The 26053-nt window shown below is 40.5% G+C and overlaps 1 protein-coding gene across 1 annotated transcript in view; it reads right to left on the bottom strand.

The window, feature by feature from the left end:
* The window catches only part of SORCS3 (sortilin related VPS10 domain containing receptor 3), a 621794-nt gene that overhangs the window by 223713 nt on the left and 372028 nt on the right, over window positions 1-26053 (bottom strand). The window contains exon 5 of the mRNA XM_025396833.1: window positions 4596-4669. Coding sequence (XP_025252618.1) covers window positions 4596-4669 — 74 coding nt within the window. The remainder of the gene's footprint in view (window positions 1-4595; window positions 4670-26053) is intronic.

Below are 26053 nucleotides of genomic sequence, written 5' to 3'. Positions count from 1 at the left end.
ATAAAGACCTAGAGTCCAACCTACCTACCTCTACACATCAGCCACTTTTCATCCTAAACCAGGCATCATAGCAGATACAGCAGTCTTCACGATACACATTCCCTGCATCGCCTAACATGGCCTGATATAGAACTTCTAGTATGTCTGTTGTCTTCTTAAAGGTTTCCTAATGCTCAAGCCAGTCCATGTTGCAATCCAAATATCTCAGAAAAGGGGTAAGAATTAAAGTCCCTGATACCTTCAAGTATATTACTTTATCAGAACAATTTCCTGCAGCAATGGTAAAGAAGAGAGACAAAAAAGGGACCTTATTCTTTCAAGAGCGAGAATAATTAAGGAGGAGAGGAGGGAAATCAGTAAAGAGGAGGCACTGGAGACATTCCTTTCCTATTTGAGGACACCATACAAGTGAATGTTATCAGAGACCAGAGGCACTTTGAGGTCATTCTGGTTACACAGAGAATTCTGGAAGGTCTAGCACACCTATGACTTCATTGGAAAAGATGCCCAAAGAGGCTGAGCACGTTGGGAGAGGGCAGGGTCACAGGAGCAAAGCTGTGAATCACAACAAGTATTCACATTGGATGTACAAAGGAAAACAAAATCTTCCCACTGCAGAATATGCCTGCCTGTTAAATATCTCCCAAGAGAATAGTGGAATACTATTCATTTGTAGCTCAGTAGGATCTATTTTTTTAAATATTAAAAAAAAACAGAAAAGCTTTTCCTCCATGACAACAATTCACCATAGCAGAGCCTAGGAAGAATGAAGGCAATATGTTAAGGACATTTACTCCATTTATGTGCTCTCCATGCAAATTATAATTTCTGAAGCAGCTAAGGTTAAAAAAGTGGGGGGAGCTTTAGACAGCCCTGGTGATTACCTGGTGACCAGGTACTAAGTGAGTGGAAGGGTGACATATAAACAAGGAATGTTCATGTCAGTTGTCTTTTTTCTTGTGGCATGAGATTGATGGCTGAGTCATTCCATGGTGTAAGATTCCTAGGTGACCTATCTTGATTGAATTAGAACATCCAGAATTCATAAAAATATTTCCAGATGAAGCTCTTAGTGTTGATGCTAATGAATATTATGTTCCATGCTCTGCCTAACCCACAAGCAAGGTGGGGTACTAATGAAGATGTGGATAATAATAACTCCTTACAGTTTCCAATGTACTTTCACAACCATTACAACAGTCATCACTGTAGATGAGAGAACAGATGAGAGACATGCACATGGTTCATTCTTTCTGTTGTGTCCTCATCAGAAATCACTTCTGGAACACAGTGTTCTTCTGCACAAATCCCCCTCTAAGCTGCTAGTTGCCAACAACTGAGAGTAGCATGGGAGAAGAAACTGGACAGTCATGAAGGATCTATCCTTTAGGACACTTGCAAATGTCCAGCTTATAAATAAGAATATTTGTGCAGGGTCACAGGAGCAAAGCTGTGAATCACAACCATCAAATACTGTTATTTGTAATATTTCTTCTGAATCCCATGTTCAATCTATTTGTCTACATACCATAAGTTAAGTCTTTTTAACATCATCTCTCATTTCAATGTCTTGTTTTTACCATGCCTGCTTTCCGCTCAACATTCCCCAACCATCCTCAATACCTCTTCCCTCTACACCCTCTCTCCCAAAGAAATCATTTTCATGCATGTTATTCTTTTGCTTTGTTTGCTCACTTCATAAGAATTATGACTTAACAAAAAGTAGAGAACAATAATGTTCGGCTGAGATGTGGATTATTGGCAATAAATTAGACCCATTCAGTTGTTATCACATGCCCATGGGCATCAGCCTTACCGTACATGAGATTCACATATTTGCCCAGCAAAATGACAAATCACTTATGTGACATGTTCTTGAGGACAGGTAATAAACATAGTACTTAAATCAATGAAGTGAAATTGCCAAGTGTCCACTTGATACATCTGCTCCTTTCAATAACCTTATGCAATTGACAAGAAAAATACTGTTCCCATTAGATGGATGAGGGAATCATAGGTTAAAGAGGTCCCACTTAAGCCAAGGTTTGTGCTACACCCAGAGAAATGCATATTTTGTCTTTTCTCAAAGAGAAAACAAGTTAATATTTACATCCCTAACCTATACAAAGCATATCTCTTCAACATAGTGGTTTAGAGCTTTAGAAAACCTTGAATTCTATCTTTGAATAAAAAAAAAATGCCTATGTAAAATAAGCTCTTTTGCCATGACTCACATGACACCTAAAAGAATAATCATGGTAATTATATATCAGAAATGGAGAAGTGATAATTACAAAAATGGAATATTCAAAACTACCACTTGGCTAGCCAGCACAGGCATAAACTTTTATATTTCCCCTTGGGTGCATATATGAAAGAAGCACAGAGTGCAGAAGAGACAAAACACAATTATCAGGACCTAGGGACTTGTTTGTTGTTGGTGGTTTTTTTTTTTTTACTGCATAAAGGAAGAGGGTAGATGACAGCAGCTGGAACCTTCTCCTCTTGCTCTTTGCAAAATATAGGAAAATGTTGCCTCTTATGCACTTAATTTCATTCAGAAACAATGGCACAGCTCATCTAGCCCAGTGTGCTTTCCTCCTTTCCTCCTCTACTAACCTGACTTCCTAGTTGGCCAACTGCCTTATCATCTCAAGAGTTTGTTCAGAAACAGCAGAGGGCTCTTTCTTTCATTTTCTTTCCTTTTTTTTTTTTTTTTTTTCTGAATTCTGGACTTCTGAGTGGTGGCACATTGAGAAACTGGACCATCTCAGCTCAGCAAAGGCTGTAGTTCTATAGGTGAAATAGCAGAAAAACAAGTATTTCCTTTTTCTGCCTTAGTCTATTGTAAAACCTCCATAGTTCCAAATACAGGCAAAATAATAGTTGCAATAACAGCTACTGATGAAATAATAGTAGGCCTGTAAGGGGCAAACATGCTGGAGATAGCTCAGTTGTTGAGTCAAGAGCAATAATTCCAACTCCCTTTTCTCTCCCAACTACTGTGAACCATGTACAAAGAACAAAACAACAAAACAAACAAAAAAGTTCATTTTTCATAGAATGCTTAAGCAATCTTCATTTTAATATCTGAATATAGTTTTGTGGATGCAGAAGAAATGGGTTGAAGCCATTGCTTCCAAAGATGTTGGTATGAATGTGTGATGTACAAGGTATTTGTCACCACCATCCTCAACACACACTCACATCGCTAAGTTGTGTGAGGCATAAACGGCTATCACATGAGTTTTTAATGGAGTGTTCATAAGATGTTTAAAAGAGATATAGAATGAGTACAACTTCCAAAAAAATAATTTTTTTGAGACAGAGTCTCACTCTGTCACCCAAGCTAGAGTACAGTGGCCTAATCTCTGTGATGGCAGTGGCCTAATCTCTGTCATCCGAGCTAGAGTACACTGCAGCCTTGAACTGAGCACACGTGATCCCTGCATCTCAGCCTCCTGAGTAGCTGGGACTACAGGGGCATGCCATGATGGCCAGCTCACTTTTTATTTATTTGTAGAGACAGGGTATCACTATAATGACCAGGCTGGTCTTGAACTCCTGGCCTCAAGCAATCCTCTCACCTCAGCCTCTCAAAGTACTGAGATTACAGACATGAGCCACTGTGCCTAACCAAACTTTTTTTTTCATTAAGCATATAATTAAGCATTCTATATACTTTGGTGTATTCCTCTTAATCTCCATTTGTGTAGCCATCACTTCTGCTAAAATGAAAGCAAGATAAAAGTAAGAAACATTTTCACGTTATAGCAGGCAAGTGTAAAATGCAAATTTGTACAAAACTTGTTACAACCAAGGTAAAAATAGTAAGCATGCATAAAGGAATACTAATTAATAAAACACTTTCTGATTAGGAGGAAGGGCTAATTTTCCATTTGAAACATGTATTCATTCCCATAAAAGGTTTTTCAAAATATGCCCCTCAGAGGTAGTTCTGAAGGATTTATCACATGTGACAAAAGAAAAGGATTCTGTAGTGAAATAAGTTTGGGAATCAGTGACTTCAAGTTTGGCAGGATTCTTCATTCAGCACTTCTCCAGAGTCTTTAATATCCTAACATGAATCCTGAGTTTCCAGGAGTATAAAATTGAATTATCATAACCTGAATTTATTTGACCACAGAAACTCTTATGAAAGAAGAAGCATTTTGTGAAACCGCTGTTCTCCAGAGTACATTTTGGGAAAATACTGCTTTTTAGAATATGTACGTAAAATATATGCACTTTTCCAAAAAGAGGGGGTTAGTACATAGCAAGGAGCACCTGACCATGACCCTTCTCACAGAGCTCTCTCAGCCCAGTGCCTCTCAAACTTTCATGTGCACGTGAATCAGCACAGGATCATGTTAAATGCAAATCCCAGTTTCATAAGTCTTAATAGGGCCTGAGATTCTGCATTTCTAACAAGTCCCCAGGTGATGCTGATGCTGCCATTCTACAAACCACTCTGTGTAGCAAAGGACTAGAACAAATTCATCTGCAAGAGCTGCAACTGTCCAGAGCTATCTAGAGTGCTATGCTGTTTGATAATTCTTTATCTAAGAAGTAATGAGTGTGTGGATAGGGCTTACCAATAAAACCTGTTGGGTGTGATGCGTTCATGCATGAGTTGCCACCGTCTTCCAAAATCCATGGAGCTGTAGAGCTGCAAAACAATGAAGTGAGGAGAATGTAAATCTCAAGGAACCACTGCTGAGCATGAATACAGATGTTTTCCCTGCACCATCCCAACACCAGAGTGCCCGACACACCCAAGTAGGCCTTTATTTTATCCAGATAAAAAGGTAGGAATATGACTGTGCCATCCTTATCGTGGTATCTTCTAGTATTAAGTAGGTTCTCAATATACATCCAATCATCTGATATTTTTGAGCTGAGTATAAATCCACATCTGATGGCTATCACTGTCTCCATTAGGAGTAAATAAAATTGTCTTCTTTTTTCTTCAAATTCCATGTAGTCTCTGGCTTCAATTAAAACAATTCAGCAACACTTATTTAAAAACTATTTATTATACAACTCTTACATGTAGGACACTCTGAGACTCATGAAGTCAAGGAAAGGCAGATTCTGTGCTCCCAGGAAAAATGAGACATACACATAAAAATGATCATCGCTGATATAGGAGCCAATATTACACACAAAATATTGTGCTTTTACTTTCATTTCTTACTGCTCCTATAGATCATCTAAATGAAATGGAGCTCTTCGATGTCACCAAAAAGACCAGGCTCATTTACACTCCTATGTTTTTGCAAGATAGCAAAGCTAGGCCACTTTTATTATTATTCCATGTTTGCTTATTTTTTGAATGTGGAGTCTGACCCCTTTATAACACCTTAGGGATAGGCCAGCATCCCTATAAGTGATTAACTAGGAGCATTGGGTATATTTTCAATTGAATGTCTGGAAGTAAAATATCTGATTCTAACTGCCAATGGAATAATAATAATAATTATAAAAATAATAATTCTACCATGTTGTTCTTTCATATATATTTGAGCCTTACAACAATCCTGAAAGGAGGGTAGGGCAGTTACTACCAACTTAAATCCCTGCTCTTAAGCATTCAGCAATCTTCCCAGGCAGAGTTAATTACTGCTTCCACAGTGCCACCACTGTATTTACTATTTGCCTCTAAGAAGCTCTTCATAGTAATATATTGCTGGTTGGCATGTCTCTCCCCTGCTAGACTGAGTCATAAGGGGGCAGGGATCATGCCTTAGTCACCTTTGTATATCAGTGGTTTTACAATGCCATGTGAGAACATAAACACCTCTAACAGGTGAGAACATAAACCTCCTATTTCACAATTAACAAAAGTTAATCTTGGAGAAGGTAAGTTTTGGCCAAAGAAACTAGGATTTCAGTTTTCTGATGCCTGGCTCAAGTCTTCTTCCATGGAATCATGACCCAAGTTTATCATGAGAATTCCACCATCCTCATGTTTTTCCCAAAAACTTGTACAGATGGGAACATTGAGGAAGCGAGAGTGGCTCTCAAGTTTATAGAAATTGGATGACATGAAGTATATGCCTGTGATTACATCCCCAATATCTGCTCTCCTATAGGGCTGTTGTTTCCAGCATACCACACTTGGATAACTTTGCCATCTGGAAAGTTCTAAGTTGATAATCTTACAAATCATACAGAAATAATTCTTCGTAAAAACTTCCGGTAATCTCAAAAGTTTTGTGGAGCTCAGAAAAGTTTTGACTCATTTCAATTTAATTCAGCAAATATTTATTGAACAATGGAGCCATAAAACTATTTTTGTCTAGTAGAGACAGTTTTATATATGTATATATACACGCATATAAGTATATATGTACATATGTATGTGTATATGCATATATAGTTATATATGTAGGTATATATGTATATGTAGTTATATATGTACATATAGTTATATGTATAAATCTGGTTTTGTGTGTGTGTGTATGTGTGTGTGTATATATTTACCCTCAAAATAGCCTGTAATGTTGTCAGATATATATAGCTGACTAGTTCCTGTGTTATGGGTTTGAGTTGCATTTGGTTATAAAACAATCTTGTTGGGAAAAGTGTGGGGGAAAGGACCTCTTCCCACACACGTATTGAGACAGATCCCAATTGGTCTATGATCCTGTTTGCAAGAAAGAGATTCTATTGGTTGAGTGCCTAAAGAGCAAGGTGGGATGGCCTTCAGATTATATCAGCTTAGCTAGCATTGCTAACCAACTGTTGCAAGCTCTGAAAATAAAAGATCTTGAACCCATTATATATATACACACACATATATATTTATATATTTTTATATATATGCTAAATTTATAGGTGAAGGTACTGATGCTTGGTGCTACAAAGTGACTACATCAACTATACAGAAAATATATACATGATTTGGCTGATCACAAGTTTCTAGTATACCACACTAACTTTATACTAACTCTCTCAGTATTTATCTAAACTGGGCTCTCAATCCATGAGTAAGTAGTAACTACAATATATGTTCAATCATGCATGCAAGAAATATCTCACCACCCTCTAGTCACCAATTTGGTGAATAAAACACTGCAAAGCTCTACAACCACTAAATTACATAGTACACAAAACCCCATTCAATTGTTTAGGAAGCAAACAGAGTAGCCTCTCCCTGATCTTCACATACACTTACAGATACACCACGTCAAAGGGAAAATTGGGGCAAGGGCTAAAGCTCTAGAGGTTGACAGATGGGAAAGATTAACCGGGGTAGAAATTAAACAATGAGGCCTCCTTGAAAAATATGTTTTGAGCCAGGCCTTGAGACAACAGGAGCAAAGGTGCCAATATGGCCTAGTGTTCGAGGTTAGCTCTACAAGCACCTTTAAGAAAAAGAAGGGATGTGATGACTGTTGTTGGCCAAAAGTGGGGGAGACTATCTGTCTGTCCTTCCATCTCCCTATCTCTCTTTCTATCCCTCTGCCCATCTATTTGTGGATATTTCTACATCTATATATATGTATATTTATATTGAGGAGTGGGGAAAAGGAACAGATTTTTAAAGACCAGACCATCCCATTGGGAAGAATATATCCATATATTTTATTGCAAAGACTAAGTGTTTCATGTAGCGTTTTTAAAAATGGATCACTGACCTTCCTATGGCAGGCACCTGAGGGACAGACACTTAGACTTAAGACACGTTTTCCAATTAAATAGAAAAGAGACTTCAGATGGAACCTTCTATAACACAAAGTTCAAAATCTGCCAGCCCTGACTCCAGACATAGCAGAGTACCAAATTATTTCAACAAAACCCGACATGACTGTGTCTTCCTCGGCTGCAAACTCTTGAAACAGGCCAGGTAAAAGCCATGAGGGTCCCACTGACACTGTTAGAGTCTCCATCCTCTAGGGAAATCATCAGTTCCATCATGGACAACTTGGTGGTGGCAGAGCTCTTGCTGGGTCACCCTTGAGAGCAGCATGGCTCCTGTCCTCTCACGCTCTTTCTAACATAAAGAGAGCAAGAACCTGGGCACAGTGGCTCATGCCTGTAATCCCAGTACTTTGGAAGGCCGAGACAGGCAGATCCCGAGGTCAGGAAATCAAGACCATCCTGGCCAACATGGTGAACCCCCATCTCTACCAAAAATACAAAAATTAGCTGGGCGTGGCAGCAGGCACCTGTAGTCCCAGCAACTCAGGAGGCTGAGGCAGGAGAATTGCTTGAACCTGGGAGGCGGAGGCTGCCGTGAGCCAAGATCATGCCACTGCACTCCAGCCTGGACGACAAAGCAAGACTCCATCTCAAAAAAAAAAAATAAAGAGAGAGCGAGAGAGCCACTGCTGATCTCCTCATTCAGGCCTGTTTCACCTCCTGCCTCCCCTATCTCTGGTTTTGCTTTTTCAGCTCTTCAGTTTGACTGATGGAAAAAAAATTAAATTGAATTATCTGCCTGGAGGCTGACTGAGATGAACAAAAAGAGCAGGCTCCTATTCATTAAGGGCTTTGAGTTAGCTGCCTTGTCTCTCAATCTGCAGTAAGTTGCTGAGTCTGAAACATATTTTATTCTACCACGAATTCTCGAAAATCTCTCCACTTATACATCTACTTCTTCATTTAATCACTTATTCATTCATTCACTAAAGGTATATCAAACAACTACTATGCTCTAGGAACTGAACTAAGAGCTGGGGTTACAAAGGTCAAAAATGTCACGATCAGTGGAAACAGAAATGTATACAATTATACTGCCATGCAAAGTATGCCTTGATATTGATATTAGTTATTTCTGCAATGGAAAGACTGTGGACAATTAGTATGTTCTTCTTTTTGTCCTCTAGATTTCTTTAAATTATTATAAATAAATGTTACTTTTGTAATTACAAAATTATAGGTCTAACATTAAAATGGAAATAAAATACATATGTCAACATTTAACAGTAAATTTTAGAAGATTAAGGATATTAAAATGCTCATGACATTATTAATTTTAAAATGTTACAAAACATGTATTTATTAATATCGATGTTAAAGTATTACAAAAACTTGAAACATATTAGAAGGCAATATGCCAAAATATTAGCAGTGGTCATCTCTGAATTGTGAGATTATGGGTAATTTACATATTTTTGAAGTTTCCATCATTTTTAGATGTTTGAACAATAAATATGTATTATATTTCAATAGTAACTTAAGCCTACATTTTATTCTATTTATATTTTTGTGACAGTAAATTTCTAATTACAATTTGTATATTATATTTATCTCTCAAACTACCTTTTAAAAGGCCATGAATTAATTCTATTTTTTCATGAGAAAACTGGAATTAGAGCAATACTGAACTTTCCAAAAATAGGAAAATGTCCCAGAAATTATCATGGTTAATGTTGAATCCTTCCTTAGACAGGCAATGCATCAGCTCACAGAATGTTTATACAGTCCTGCATGGCTTCAACCCAACATATTTCAAGCAACATTAAAATAACGTGTGTTTTCCAAACAATAAGCTTCTTTAAAAACATTCCTTGTTTATATAGTTACACAAATGAGGCCATGTTCTCTTCCATATCCTGCCACATCATACCCTCTCCCAGCAGAGATGTCCCTCCTGGACATTACCAGAGACCAATCGAGATATCCTCTCTTTTCCCTTCTTTCCACTATATGTCATGGCCACATATCTCTTAACAAGCACAAATTCAGCAGTAACAAACACAGAACGAGGACTAAATGAATCACTGGAACAGCTGGAAAATATGAAAGAACATATTCTTTTCCTTATTGATTCCGTTATTAGTTCCCTAATTACATCGGCCTGCCAGAGAAAAGCATCTGATAGCTGAAGAACTAAAGAGGCAATTTAATCAATAGAATATTCCACAGGAAGAACAAAAGACTGTGCCCGGAAAGTCCAAGTTCAAAGAATAATATGAGAACACAGGAGAATCATAGGCATTGTTATGGGGTAAATTTGTGTCCCTCAAGAAAGATACACTAAAGTCCCAGCCCCCAGCATCTCAGAATGTGACCTTACTTGGAAATAACTTCTTTGCAGATGTAATCAAGTTAAAATGAGGGTGTTAGGGTGGGCCCTAATCCAATAATGATTGGTGTCCTCATAAGGAGAAATGTAGGCTCATAAGCAGACAGGCAGGCAGGGAATCCTAGTAAAGACACACAAGGAGAACGCCATGAAAAGACGGAGGATTAGAGTGACCCATCTACAAGCCAAGGATGGCTTAAGACATGTTTTCTAAACCAGCAACCACCAGAAGCTAGAAAAAGGCAAGGAAGGTTTCCCCTACATATTTCAGAGGGAGCACAGCCCCCGCCTGCCAACATCTTGATTTTGGAATTCCAGCCTCCAGAACTGTGAGACAATATATTTCTGTTGCTTGAAGTCACCGAGTTCACGGGGCTTTGTCACCGCAGCTCTAGGAAACTAACATGGGCCTCTCACACCCCCTGCCAGGACTAGGCAGTCTGGAGAGAGACAGCAATGACAGAGATGCTACATTTCTCTGTGGCTTCCCTGTCACCACCTAGGCATTTAGTTGTAAGGTCAGATTTTCACATCTGTGGCTGGAAGTTAAACCTTCATTTGCCTACATTTCTTTGTCCTGTGCATTTTCATCATGCCTCCACTCCCAGGATACTTTCTAAGAAATGTGAATTTATAATGATCACATGAGGGTGACCAGACTTAGTCAGAAGAGGCAACAAAATGTGACTTTATAGAATCTTTCAGTGTTCAGGTGAGTTTCTCTTAAGCCAGCGTATCTCCTAGGTAGAGGTGAAAGGATGGGCTGAAATAAACTCTCCTCATAGGAAAGTTAAACTTAACGTATAACTGCTGATTCTTTACTCAAAACTTGTGGAGTTTAGGTAGCATTCTGCTGTATTGTGCTCATGATGGTCTTTTGTCTTTCCACTAAAATGAGGCTGGTTCTCTTAGAAATGAGGTCTCTGCCTCTCTTTCTCTGGAGGCACAAGTGTAGAGTAGGAAAGCTTGGCTGGGCTATATGGAGCTGCAGGGAGAATCCCTTAGTTTGTGGTGGCATTTGCAATAGACAGGAAAGAAACCAGAGTCTCACAGCAGCAGGGAGTCCTTTCCAACCTGTGTCTTCAGTTCCTTCCTCAGAAAGTCTCCAATGGATCTTGATAACTGGTGGGAACATTTCTAAGCTCTGGGTACACAGACAAGAGCTTCCATCTCCAGCTGCCACCTGACCTCAGGTGATCCGCCAGCCTTAGCTTCCCAAAGTGCTGGGTTTACAGGTATGAGCCACTGCTCCCAGCTGGTTTCATATTAATTAAGCACCCAGCATGTGCAAGGCTCAGTGCCAAAGTGTGATGATACAAAGGTGAATAGCTCAAGGTTCCCTGATCTCCAGAAACTCAAAACTTAGATGGGAAGACACACACATAAACAGGTAAGTGCAGCACAGTGAGGCCCGTGCCAGCGGAGGTAAAAGAGCACTGAAACTCAAAGGAGTGATCAGTTCTGCTGGGTTGGGCGCAGGCCCATGAGCTGAGTCATGATGGAGGAACCAGAGCTGGCCTGAAGGATATGTCCTTCCCCAAAAATTGTGGCTAAGAAAGGTGAAAAATTCTGGTCATGAGGAAAGCGTTTGGAAACCTAATAGAAACATTATCTCATCTTCCTACAAAAGTACCATTCACTTGGTCCTGAATCAGTGTGCATTGGTCTAACTGCCACATCTTAAAGAGAAACAGAGCAGAAGTGGAAAAGGATCCAAACAAGGTCATGTAAAGGATTCAAGTAGAAGGGAAAGAGACAACTCCACAAGAATATAGATGTTAAGTACAAAATGAGGACTTTAAAATGAGCTGTGAGAGCAAAGGCTATAAAAGCAGAACAACATAGGTAGATGCACATTTGCTTTTCAACTTTCAACACATCTCCCCTTGAAGCCTGAAAAAGGCAATATTGTAACACCAAAAATGACAAAGTACTTTTCACGCAAATTCACAAAAATTACTGTAAGAACTTGATGGCCGGGTGCGGTAGCTCACACCGGTAATCCCAGCACTTTGGGAGACCGAGGTGGGTAGATCACAAGGTCAGGAGTTCGAGACCAGCCTGGCTAACATGGAGAAACCCCGTCTCTACTAGAAATACAAAAATTAGCCAGGCCTGGTGGCAGGCACCTGTAGTCCCAGTTACTCGGGAGGCTGAGGCAGAAGAATCACTTGAACCCGGGAGGCAGAGGTTGCAGTGAGCCAAGATCGCACCACCGCACTCCAGCCTGGGCGACAGAGCCAGACTCCATCTCAAAAAAAAAAAAAAAAAAAAAAAAACTTGGTGAGAAGGGCAGGGTATTTTATAAACAATATCAAAACAAAACAAAATTTAAAAAGACAGTTTAAGACTCACAGCTTCCCAAAGTTTTCCATCAAAGTATCCCCAAAACCCAAATGAATACAGCATCCCCCGGGGATCTGGAGACTTGATCTTTAATACACGGGCAAATATGTTTAGTTCTCTAATAATTCTCACCTTAAAATTCCATGGATATTTCATAATCTATTCTATACTGTACCTATGCTCAGAATACATTTCTTCATAAATCTTCAGTTAAAGCAGACCCTCCAGAAAAACACTGTGTCTATCATACTCCCTTTTTACCACTGTCCCCCAAGGGTGTGTTTTTGAGCCCCAGTTTGAGGAGGATGGAGCCAGTGACAACAAGATTGCTGACACATGATTAGGGAGCAGTGATATCCTCATGATAGGGAGCAGGTGCTAATGCTTGGGTTGACTCATTTAATTGTCTCAAGTGTGTTTTGTGCAGGGTGCCTACAAGAGGGGACTGTGGTCATTCCTTAGTGCCTCTGGCAATTAGAATCCTAGACTTGAATATGAAGAGATACTGTATGGGCAGGGTTTCCATTTAAGTCTCGTTAATTATATGAACAAGGGGGAGGGAAAGAAACATGGAGTCTTGGGCAGGGTCATACTTGCAAGAAAGCAATTCTAGCAGACTCTGTCAGGTAACATGGCAGCCTTATTTTTGCCACGGCTTTGTATGATTCTTCAGGCTTATCCTTCTGACTTTGCCTCCAATTTCATAGGACACTTGTATCTTTGGATGATTAAACCTTCTGTTTCCCAAGTCAGTGTCCTCCTCTCTGGAAGCCGTGCTTATGCCCTTCAAGATCCATTTGAGATCACAGATGAGGCTTGCCCTATATACCCCAGTGCCTACCCTATGAAACAGAATGATTTCCTCCAGTCAAGCATGCAGAAACTGGCTTATATTGACACTGATGTTTACCCTCTGTCAAATGGGTGACACTATGCTCATCTCCCACCTGCCTTTTCCTTCAGGATTTTCCCCTCCCTGACTTATTTTTCAAGTTCCAGCCACATTGGTTCCCATTTAGTTTCTCAAACATGCCATGAACTCTCTAGTCTCAGGGTTTTTGCACATGCTACTCCCGCTATCTAGAACACTCTTCTTCCACTTGGACTTCTTCCTATTTCCATTTGTGTACTAAACTCCTACTCACACGTCAGGCATCATCGGAAATAACACTCCTAAGGGAAGTCCTCTTTGGTCACTTCCCACCCCAGACAGCACCAGGTCCACTGTCATCTGCTCTCATGGCTCTCCACTCTCTTATTCCACAACATTCTGTATGTCTTCCTTTCTAGAGAGTGGGAATTCCTTCTTTAATAACCCCAAGTGCTTAACACTGTGCCAGGTATGGGGAGAGCAGATGTTCAAAGAATATTTGCCGAATGAACACATGAATATCCCTTTTCAGATCTTGTAAAGGTCTGTTCTTTCCACCTGAAAAAAATCCTCCTTCCTTTTCCAAATTTTTTATAAATTCTATCCTTCTCTCAAAATTAGTTCTAATTCTCTGTTTTCCATGAAGCCATCCTTGGCCAAAACAGGTAAGAGTAGGATACCAAAAATTATGAACTACTTCAAAAAATTATAAAACTCATAGGAAGTCGGTGAGGAAGAAACAGTATCCTATAAACACCATCTCTCTTTTTTCATATTTAATGTCAGTGTGCAACTAGCTTCTAATAACAGGCTTCTCTAACAGCTCTCTAATTGTTTCTATGTAACTCATCCAAACATCAACCAACTCATTCATTCACTTCTGCATCAAAATTCCAGGCGGTCTCTTCAAGTAGGTTAGAAGTTCCTAGATGAGAGGAATCCCATCTGAAATCTTAATTTCCCCACAGAAACTGCCACTGGGCTGTTTAATAACATAGGATCAGAGAATCATAAGCATGGCCTTGGAGATAATCTAGACAGTTCTTTTCACACATAGAGACTCTAAAACTCAGAGAACCTAAGAGACTTGCCTAGAGTCACACAGCTAGTCAGCTGTAGAGTTGGAATTCGAACACAGGGGCCCTGACTTCACTCAGTGCTCTTTTTACTATACCATAGTATCTTTTATGTTACCTACTTGCTGTTGAAGGAAAAACAGATCAATATAACCTCACAGGAATAATGTCTCATTTGAGTATGCCATGCATGAATGACAGTGTACCTTGAATTTATCTACCACCTTTATTTACAAATCATTTCCACAATTCATTTTATCCTCTTTATACTGAAGAGTATTTTCTGAGCTAATAGTCACATAAGACAACCTTACAATTTACACAGTATTTACTGAAGTCCGTTCTTTTGTCTCCACAGTCCAATTCCCTCAACCATTTTCCTCTCCAATCAGATTCTATTCATTTTACATGTTGCAATTCAGAAATGTCTCATATTAAGCCATACCCTTTGAACAAAACACTGATATTCCTCTATAAGCTGACAGGTCCACATTCCTGCCCCACCCTCTACCTGTGTTTTCTCTTTCTCTACGGGTTTTAGTTTCACATCACATCCTATTGTTAACATCCACTTTATTGCCTGCTTTCCTGGCCTCCTCACTGTGTTCAATTTGTGCTTAATTATTTTCCAGGTTCAGTTCCTTCCCAAAGGCCTAAATCTAAAAGAGGTGAGAAGAACTTAAATCTCTTAGTTTTAGGTCATTTATTTAATTTAAATTACTATTTTTAAGTATCAAAATAATAATAGCTACCTTCAACGTGAAGAAATGAAAACCTTGCTATTCCTATCACATGAAATGCCATTTGAAACATAATTCCAGGGGGACATTTAAATATCCTCATAATTTTAGTATTAGTAGCAGCTCAGAAAATCTAAGAGTTCATTTAAATTCAAAATATTATAGGAAAAAAACTTGTACTTCAAAGGCTATTCTTTCAGAGGAGTAAAAAAGGAAAGAAACTCACATATATGGAGTGTTTTCCCTGACAGGCATTTCTATATATATGTTGCAGTGGTTAACTGGCACAAAATACATACTGATGGTGATTTCTGCCCACACTTCCTGAAGGAGGACACTGAGGTTCCAAGGGTGTTAGGAACTTGCTCAAAATCTCAAAGTAAATTTCAGGACATCTGATTCTAAAACCAATGCTCATCCCAAAATCCTTGGTTGCCACTGAGAAACGTTTTTTCTTTCTTTCTTTCTTTCTTTTTTTTTTTTTTTTTTTTTTTTTTTTGAGATGGAGTTTTGCTCTTGTTGCCCAGGCTGGAGTGCAGTGGCGCACTCTTGGCTCACTGCAACCTCTGCCTTCCGGTTTCAAACGATTCTCCTGCCTCAGCCTCTTGAGTAGCTGGGATTACAGGAGCCTGCCACCACACCCGGCTAACTTTGTATTTTTAGTAGAGATGGGGTTTCTCCATGTTGGTCAGGCTGGTCTTGAACTCCTGACCTCAAGTGATCTGCCCGCCTCGGCCTCCCAAAGTGCTGGGATTACAGGTGTGAGCCACTGCACCTGGCCCTGAGAAACATTCAAAACTATATGCCAGGGAAAACCCGCAGAAACTTGGATTACTTGGTAGAGAAGACTGAACAATGAGGAAAGACGTTTATAACTGTTCTTGGTGTAGGCAAAGGTTGGGAGGACCATGAGACATTCTTCCATGTAGCATTGGAGGGCAGAAGTAGAAACAAAAGGTGAAATCTAGGCAGCAGCAAATGTTGGCTTGGTGTAAGAAATAATATCTTCTTGGTAAGAATTCCCTGAGGCTGGAAGGAGCTGCCTCACACAGCAGCAAGTTCTCCAGTGAGTAATGTGATGTGTTTCAGCAGAAGATGGATGAACACTTTGATTAAGGAGAAATTATCAGGAAATTAAACTATCAGCTAGGGTTTAAAACAATGAATTCTTAGGTTCCTTTAGATATATATATTTTTGATTATATATCTCAGCCTCCAGAGTAGCTGGGATTACAGGCACCCGCTACCATCCACAGCTAATTTTTTTATGTGCTTTTAGTCGAGATGGGGGTTTACCATGTTGAGCAGGCTGGTCTCAAACTCCTGATCTCACGTGATCTGCCCACCTCGGCCTCCCAAAGTGCTCGGATTACAGGCATGAGTCACTGCATATGGCCAAACATACATGTTTTAAAGGTACTTGAATGTTGTGGAAAAGGCCCAGGACTCTGCATAACAGTCTTTGGTAGATTCGTTCAGCCTTCCTGTATCTAAGACCTTTGTAAAAAGGATCCTCAGGCCGGGTGCAGTGGCTCACACCTGTAATCCCAACACTTTGGGAGGCTGAAGTGGGCAGATCACCTGAGGTCAGGAGTTCAAGACCAGCCTGACCAACATGGCGAAACCTCATCTCTACTAGAAATACAAAAATTAGCTGGGCATGGTGGCGCATGCCTGTAATCGCAGCTACTTGGGAGGCTGAGGCAGGAGAATTACTTGAACCCAGGAGGCAGAGATTGCAGTAAGCCAAGATCGCACCATTGCACTCTAGCCTGGTCAATAAGAGCAAAGCTCCACCTCACAAAGAAAAGGATCTTCAGCGTCTTCTTTGGAGAGCTAGGATTTCTTTCCTCACCCCCTAAGTCTAGATTGTCCTTGTTCCTTGTTTTGGCATCAGAATGCAATGTAAATGACAGTTTCCCCAGTTTTGTGCAGGAGCCTTGGACACTTCCAATCTCTCAAAACGTTGTGACCATTAGGTGGGCACAGCCATGCTAGCCTGCTGGAGGTAAGAGACCATACGGAAGAGAATCCAGACATCCCAGCTGAGACCATCTCAGCCCAGCATGCAGCCAACCTACCCAAATGTAAAAGAGAGCCCAGCCAAGATCAGCAGAACTGCCTACTCAACCACAGTTAACAATAAGCACAGAAGTGAATCTAGCTGAGACCAGAAACATCACCCATGTATGTGTGAGCAATAATGAATGTTTACTGTTTTAAAATCATTAAGGTTTCGGGGAGTTGGTTACATAGCTTTAACTAGCTGATAACAGAGTCAGATCCAACTCCTAGCTTCAGCAATGAACTAACTGGGCTGTTTTAAAGAAGACTTTAAATTCCTCAATCTCAGTCTTATGTAAGTAGGGTGAAGGGCTCCCTCCAGAATAGCAGCTTTCAAATTTCAAAGTTATCCAGATACCTTTTTAAAAATGTACATTCCAGTATCCCCTCCAGAAAATCCAATTCAGTGGGTCAGGAATAAAACCCAGATGTCTGGCATTTTAACAAGCTCCCAGATGATTTTAATGCAAATGGGGAAGAAGGGAGAAACTCTGTTCAGGTAATTCTTGAGGAAGCTTGGATATTTATGACTAAGTTCATCCCCCTGTCTTCAGCTAACCTCTACCCCTGTATCAAATGGGGGATGACAACTAGCTGAGTATTTGAAGCTTCTTAAAGAAGGGAGTGTCATAAGCTTCTTCTAGGACTCATTAAAGAAGAGTACCTTGGCCTTAAGACAGAGATCTTTTGACTCCTGGGAGCCCACTCCCAGCTCCATCAGAGAAGTCATGGCTTTGACAAAGGAGATTAGAAGACTGTTTCCACTCAAAACCATTCCAACTGCCAATGCTGGAAGACAATTAGACAGTCAAAAGCACAGCCTCAGCTAAAATGCAGAGTAACAGCTGGACTGTATTCCCTGAAAGTATAATTCATTTATTAGACAGATAATTAGGTTTCCCTCTAGATAGAAAAAGGATATGGTCTGTGCATTAAGCAAAGAAGATTTACTGAGATCGGCCAATTCCTACCCAAAGCTCTCCAACCATGCTTGTCCTTGGATTTTAAAATGGGGCTAGAAAGAAACTAGAGAGGGGGCAGGAAGACAGCGTCTGCTTTGAGACTCGTCTACCCATGGCTTTAATGATCCAAATCAGTGGTTCTCAACTCTGCATTAGAGTTACCTGGGAGTTGTAAATTATATTGATACCTGGGTCCCACCCCCAAAAATTAAATCAGAATCTCTGGGAATAGAATACCTGGCCAGAGGTAGTGTTAAAGTTCCCCAGGTGATTCTAATGCAGAGGCAGGGTTGAGTAGCCCTGATCCAAAGCAGAGGTTGGCCAACTATGACCCACCTGTTTTTGTAAAGATAGTTTGATTGGAACATAGCCACACCTTCATTAGAGTTGGGTTGTTGTGACAGAGATCTGATGGCCAATAAAGCCTAAAATATTCACTTATCCAGTCCTTTACAGGAAAAGTTTGCTGGCCCCTGCTCTTAGGTACCAATCTTGAGAACTTGTTAAGGGCTGCTGACAGTGGAACTTTATCCCGGGTGCCTCCTGGCTTGGTTTTGCATCTCTTTGACCTCTAACACCAGGAGCCCAAAGCACATAAAAACAGTAAGAACTAATGTCTAAGAAATACTTATTATGTGTCAGGTGCTAGGTTAAGTAGTTGCATCATCCCAGTTAATCCCCACAACCACCCTGTGGAGGATGTTTGATTATCCTCATTTTATGGTACAAAAAAATAAAGCTTTGGAGAGGATTAAGTCCAAATACACAGACGAAGCGTGGAAGTCGGATTCAAACTAGGCTGTTTGATTTCATGGCCCACGTGCTCAAACACCACACCCACCAAGATTCACTAGGTGGATATATGGAGTGCCTGAGCCAGACTGTCCTGTGATCTTGGGTGGGCCACTTCAAGGGGAGGGGGTGGAGAAGCTGCTATTAATACTTTGGAAGGACATGGCAAGACTGGAGATCAGCATGATGCCTAATAACGTCCTAGGAAACTGTTATTTTGTCAGAGTTTCTTTCCCTGAGACATTCTTGACTATATTTCATTCATTTGTTCAACCATTTAATCATTCAGTAATTGAGTGAGCACCTTCCATGAGCCAGGCATGGTTCTAGGTGCTGAGAAAACAGCAGAGAATAAGAATCTGGGAAAACACAGGGCACCGACCCCTGACTCCATGGACTTTACATGGCAATGAGAGAAATGGGCAATAAGAAAACCTACTTATATATACATAAGTAAGCAAATACACACACACAATTGAGTCTCATTATTTGTGGTAGTTATGATCTATAAAGCCACTGCAAAAGTTGATTTAGTGAATACTAACTATTGTTCCTAGGGGAAATACAAGGTTAAGTATCTATGAGTCTCTGGTCACAACATTTTTATAAAATCAATCAATATGCAACATTGTTTTAGGTGTTTTCTGTTTAAATATAACTTTTTAAATATATATAGTGATTCATTAACATTGAACTCATGGCCAACAGCAGGGAAGCTGCTCTACCACATGTGTTTCTCCATAAGGGACATCACAGTCACCTTGTGCTCAGGAACACTAGGAAGCCCTTCAACACCATGCCCTGGGACATTTTAAACAGGGAGATTACTAAACAAAGCACAAAAGTGCAAAATATGTGTCACAAAATAGACCACAGAGAGGACACTTGTGGACAGCATCAGAGCTGGAACCAGAAGGCAGAGTGTTGCTTGTTGAACCTCAGCTGAGTACGTGCCCGTCATGTGGCTCACATTTTTTCCCACTCTGTGCATCTCTGTGAATGACCATGAAAACACGGTGAGTATAGGTTTTTACGTTTACAAATAAACTGCAGCAGGTAGGCGGAATAGGGAATTGCAAATAAAGAGGATCCACTCATTATTATATAATGTCATGCAGCAGTAGCTGCTACGAAGAAAATTAAAGCAGAGAAAGTGGATAGAGCATGTCAGTGGTACTTTTTTTTATTGTACATTGACAGTTTATACTTGTATAAGTTTATGGGGTACAAAGTGATATTATGATCCATGAATACAATGTGGAAGAATTAAATCAAGCTAATTTTCACATGATCCAGTGGCATCGTTTTTAAAAAAGCTAGAGGAGACTTTGAGGAGCTACCATTTGAGCAGAAACCTGAACGAAATGAAAGGGCAGGTGACGTGGACATCTGAAGAAGTCACCTAGGATGGAAGGATGTGAAGGATACAGACACAGAAGTAGGTGCTTCCACAGTGCCTTGAGGAACAGTACAGGCCAGTGTGGCTGGAGCAGAGAGAGTAGGAGGGAAGTACCAGAGGTTAGGTTAGAGAGAAAGCCGGGACGAGATCACATCAAAGGCAGGTTTTACCTGGATAGGGTCTTGGGGTTTCTGTTTGCTTAATTTCAACTTTTATTTTAGATTCAGGAGGTACATATGCAGATTTAAAGGGCATACTGTGTGATGCTGACGTTTGGGGTACAATTGAAGCCATAACCCAAGCAGTGAGCACAGTACCCAATAGGTAGTTTTTCACCCCTTGGTCCCCTTTTTCCCCTTCCACCTCTTGTAGTCCCCAGTATATATTGCTCCCATCTTTGTGTCCATGTGTACCCAATGTTTAGCTCCCATTTATAAGTGAGAACACGTGGTATTTGGTTTTGTGTTTCTGCCTTAATTCACTTAGGATAATGGTCTCCAGCTTCATTCCATGTGGCTGCAAAGGACATTATTAACTTCTTTTTAACAGCTGGGTCATATTCCATGGTGTATATGTACCACATTTTATTTATCCAGTCCACAGTTGACGGGCATCTAGGTTGATTCCATGTCTGTGCTATTGTGAATTGTGCTGTCATGAACATACAAGTGCATGTGTCCTTTTGGTAGAACAACTCATTTTCCTTTGGTACATACCTAATAATGGGATTGCTGGTCGAATGGTGATTCTATTTTGTTTCCTTTCATGCATCAGGGAAGTCTACTGAGCCATTTAAAGAGAAGACTGCCACAATCTGATTTAGTGACCTGTAAAGATCACGGGCAACTCTCTGGAGCAGAAAGTGGGGAACCCACAGAGCGGAGCACTGAGTCTAGAGAAGACTGTGGTTGTCCAGGGAGACGGCTGGTGCTTGGATTAGTGTGTTAGGCGTGGAGGTAGGGATGTGGAGGGATTTGCAAATATTCTGGAGGTAACACCAATAAGATGTCTAGCAGAATGGCTGTGAGGTCTGAGGGAAAAAGAGGAGTCACAGATAGCTCTGAGATTGTGGGCCCCATTCACTAAGTAGTGGAGGAGAATAGGAGAACTGATCACATCTGGGATATTTTTTGAAGGCAGAAGTGACAATTTGCTGCTGTACCGAAGTTGGGTTTGAGAGAAAGAGTCAAAGATGACTTCCAGATTTTGAGCCCGCAGAAAGGGGTGTCACTTACTGTAACTTAAATTTGGGAAAGTAATGAGTTGTGAGGGTGTCAAGATTTGCATGCATTAACTTGTTCTTCGGGGGTGTGTGTGTGTGTGTGTGTGTGTGTGTGTGTGTGTGTGTGTTTAAGAAGACATAATATAAAACAGTACAGGCATCGGATATTCATCCAATACTTATAAATTGTCCATTGTGTGTGCTCTGCTAAGGGCTGGGGATAAGGCAGAAACTAAATACAACCACCCTGGAGGGACCTGAAGTCTATCTGGGGAAACAGACAACCAAACAGGTGACTATCAAAAGAAAAAACTCTCAATACAAGTTCCAAAGCTAGAAAATGCCAGGCAATGCTTGAGACTGCACAGAAAGAGCACTGGAGTGAGATTCAAAAGTCCCAGTGTATAGAAACTCCAATTTCTCTGAAGAAAGACACGAGAAAGTATAATTTTGCTAGCCTCAAACACACAGTCAAAAATTTTCAGCTCAGGTGGTTCAGCTGATGATTAAATTGCTTCTAGAATCTCCTTGGGAAGAAAGGGTTATGAGAAACCTAACCAGGCAGGCCCATAGCCACCGTAAATGTAGTACCATATAAATGCCTTGTTGCTCAAAGGACAGCCCACAGCTATCAGGACCTGGCTCTCCTCCTCATATTCATTCATTCTACCAATTGATCTTGCCTCCAGATGCGCTTGTTGCTTTTAAAGTGTAACCAAGGGCCACTCTCAGGGAGAGACGCCAACAGAGCTAAAAGCCCTTATGCAAGGGAATTACCTCCACAAACAAAACACAAATTCCTCCAAGGTTTGAGCAAGGGCAAAACAGCTCTCTTGAGGAATATCTCTGTTGAAGGAAGGGTACTTTTTCCTCTGAGTTTGTTTCTACCTTTCTCTCTGGTCCCAGCACTGGCAGAGATGAAACTGAAAAACGAGACACAATCCTTTCCCTTAGTTCCCTTGGTACAGCAGCTAGAGGCCAGCATTTTCAAAAAGAACTCACTATAGAAATTCAAGAGGGAAATAAACAAAGAAAGTATAAAATCTGTAAAATCGTTGCACTTACAAAGCAGAGGTTCCTGACCTTACAATAGCTAAGAAATATTACTTACCAGGCACATAGGCCTGTTTTGTTACACATTCTGTCTGAAAGCCTCAAACCCAGAAAACACCTTTAATTCCTAAGCAGGCAGTTGGTGCAAACGCATACATTTATATGTATAAAATAATAAGGCTTGCTTTGCTGTCCATTTTGGATGATGCCTGAAGTAGAAACTCCAATCCAGTGACTGTTTGTGGGGTAATGAGTGGGGACTGGGGACTGGGGCTGTTGAAGCTTCCCTTGGCAAACAAAAGTGCAAAACTCATATGCTTTCAAACATGTAACAGTAAAGACACGGGTTAGGCAAAGATCTGATCTCCTCTTCTCCATTTCCCCTGCCCCATTCTCTTCCTATTTCAGGGCTGTGGGTTCCCATGAAATCAATGCTGGAGTCCTTTTCTACAGCTAATAACCCTGGCAGACAGGCCTACATCCTTGTCTGACTGCACAGTGACCCCACACCCCTCCAATGTTGTCAACATGACACTTCAAAGAACAGTGACAGACAAAAGTCAAATGCACTCCTAGCTATTTTAATGGACATGAGAACAACAACAAAAAAAAGAGTGTGCCACCTTTTGAGGAAAACCAGTAAGGTCACCCACAAAATCACAGTGGGGTCCATGGAATTTACTCTCACCCACAGTTTACTTTTGTGTTACTGAGTATCACAAACTATACAGTGTGAAGCACACATCGCTACAGACGCCTCCTCCCATCACTTTGCTTTCTTATTTGACACGAACATTATTGCACAAAGAACACTGAACACTGACAGTGTTTCCATGACAAAGTCAAATTACAAAGATAAACATAATTAGGCTGGGAAAGGAGAGGCTGGCTTCTCCTTGGGCCAGTGCCTTCCCATCTCCTTGCCTGCATAAGTAAGTGAATTGGAACTACGCTGCATGTGAGTTTGCCCTCCTGTTTCCAACTGGATTTTATGGTTTGATAATTTCACACTATTTGTCTCCCCCACTATCCTATCCTATCCCCATTCAGAGTTCATAATTTGCCAGGAAACTTAGAATTTATTTTCCATTTCTTTCTCACTGCATTGCTCAGCAACCACAGAGATGCCTCGGACTGATTTTCCAACACCCCCCACCATTTTCCCCAGGCGAGGAACACAGTTTCTGTTGGACCCATCATTTGGATGTGCTCACTCTCTGTGGCATGATTTATAGAAAGGCAGCCTCAATTACAATTTCTCTTACTTTTTGCATTGACTAAAATGCTGAAAATACAGAACTGCCAAGATGGCACGGTACACAGCCTGCAACTCAAACAGCTTACTGCGACAGCCCCAAGCAAAAAAAGAAACAAACAAATAAACAAACTAAAAAAAAACACTGCTGTGCCAAGAACAATCACTCAATCCATCAGCACCAAAGATGGGAAGACCATGAGATGTTTTCCTAACTCAGAAAGGAGGCTCCCCCTCCAGTTCTCCACCCTCCAACCATTGGGAACTCTCTGCTCTCTTTCTTCTGGCTGGGAGCTTAGAGGCACTCATTGTCATGGGCCAAGCAATTTCAGGAGCAGCAGCCAGCAGACAGGAATTGGGGGATTAAAACATAAATCTGCATATGTGCTTCTATTTCCAGACCTTGTTTACACACAGTAATAAAAAATGAAGCCAGTAACTGAAATGAAAATAAATAGACCCATATATGTGTGGGCTTTGGTTTCACTCAGTTCTGTTGATTTGAGAATGGTGAGAACTCCAAAATTGTACCATCTCACCAAATAGGAGAGTTTGTGGGAACAGCTTACACTAGTGGCATACAGCCACATTCTCCTATCAGAAGGTGAGCCTGGGAAGAGGCTGGTAGTGGGAAGGTACCTTAATGTCGGTCATTAGCTGGTAGAGGGGGGAGCATATTAAAACCAGGCCACCCCTGAACTACCCTCTGCAGACCTCCCATTCTTATTCTTTTTTAATCCTACTTCTTCTCAAGTCCTTTTTATTATATCACAGCCTTAGTGATCATCATGGCACCTTAGAAAGTCCTGTTTTAAAACTCCATGTTTGGAAAAGGTGCTCAGAGAATGTCACTCATTTTGGGCTTACTAGGTCTACTTCCAAATCAAGGTGCCCACGGTCACAATAACAGTGTCCTTTCCTCACACTCCCAGTGTTTCCCACAGTAACATTCTGGATAAAATTTCTGAGCAGTCATCTCTTGACAATTGGGATACATTTTTATTGTCTTAATGACTTAAACTGAGAATTGCTTTTTTAAAAATTAATATTTTTGGAGACATTTTAGGCTTATAGAAAAATGAGTGGAAAGTACCTGAGGTTAGGAGTTCGAGACCAGCCTGGCCATCATAGTGAAACCTCGTCTCTACTAAAAAAAAAAAAAAAGAAAGAAAGAAAAAGTACAAAAAATTAGCTGGGCGTGGTGGCAAGCGCCTGTAATCCCAGCTACACAGGAAGCTGAGGCAGGAGAATCGCTTGAACCTAGGAGGCAGAGGTTGCAATGAGCCAAGATTGCCCCATTGCACTCCAGCCTGGGCAACAAGAACGAAACTCTTTCTCGGAAAGAAAAAAAACAAAAAGAAAAGAAAAATGAATGGAAAGTAAACAGATAGTTCCCATATGCCCTGTCACCCCACACATTTGTAAAACTGATGAGCCAATATTGATACATTACTAACAAAAGTCTATAGTTTGCATTAGGTTTACTTTTTGTCTTGTGCATTCATACAGGTTTTGATAAAGGGATGACATATAGCCACCACTGTACTATGATGTGGAATAGTTTCACTGCCCCAAAAATCTTCTGTACTCTGCCTATTTATCCCTCTTTCCCCACAATCCCTGGCAGCTATTGATCTTGTTACTGTATCCACAGGTTCACCTTCTCCAAAATGTCATAGTTGGAATCATACATTATGTAGCAGTTTCAGATCCACTTCTTTCACTTAGCAATAAGCATTTTAAGTTTCCTTTGGGTCTTTCCATGGAAGAACTGCTTTTTGTTTGGTTGGTTGCTAGAACTGGAAGCTTGTAAGCACAGGGCAGGAAGTAATGGCTTTTAAAATTATGAAATTTCTCTCTCAAATTTCTCCTCTCTGAACTGCAAGCTCTAAAGCAGAATGGACACCATAAGAAAACAGACGAAAGCTTGCGGCTTCCTGTTACTTGTAAGGGTAAAACCACGGAGATGGATTTTATATTATGCAGTGTGTATTTACAAATGGGTCATATGAGTCACCCAAAATTATCCCATCTCAGCGAACATTATTACAATTACTAGTTATTCAAATTATTCATTATTAAAATTGGAATGTGTCAGAGTTCAGGTAGAGGAAAAGAGTGCTTGAATTCTAAAACAGCAAAGAAAAGATATACATTCTATCAACTGGTTAATAACGTTTTAGTTTATGCTATGGTCTGAATGTGTCCCCCAGAAAACATGTGTTGGAAACTCAATC

Source organism: Theropithecus gelada, chromosome 9, assembly GCF_003255815.1.
Source record: "Theropithecus gelada isolate Dixy chromosome 9, Tgel_1.0, whole genome shotgun sequence".
NCBI classification, from domain to species: Eukaryota; Metazoa; Chordata; class Mammalia; order Primates; family Cercopithecidae; genus Theropithecus; species Theropithecus gelada.
Note: the sequence above shows the minus strand (reverse complement) of the source record. Positions and strands in the feature narration are given on the sequence as shown.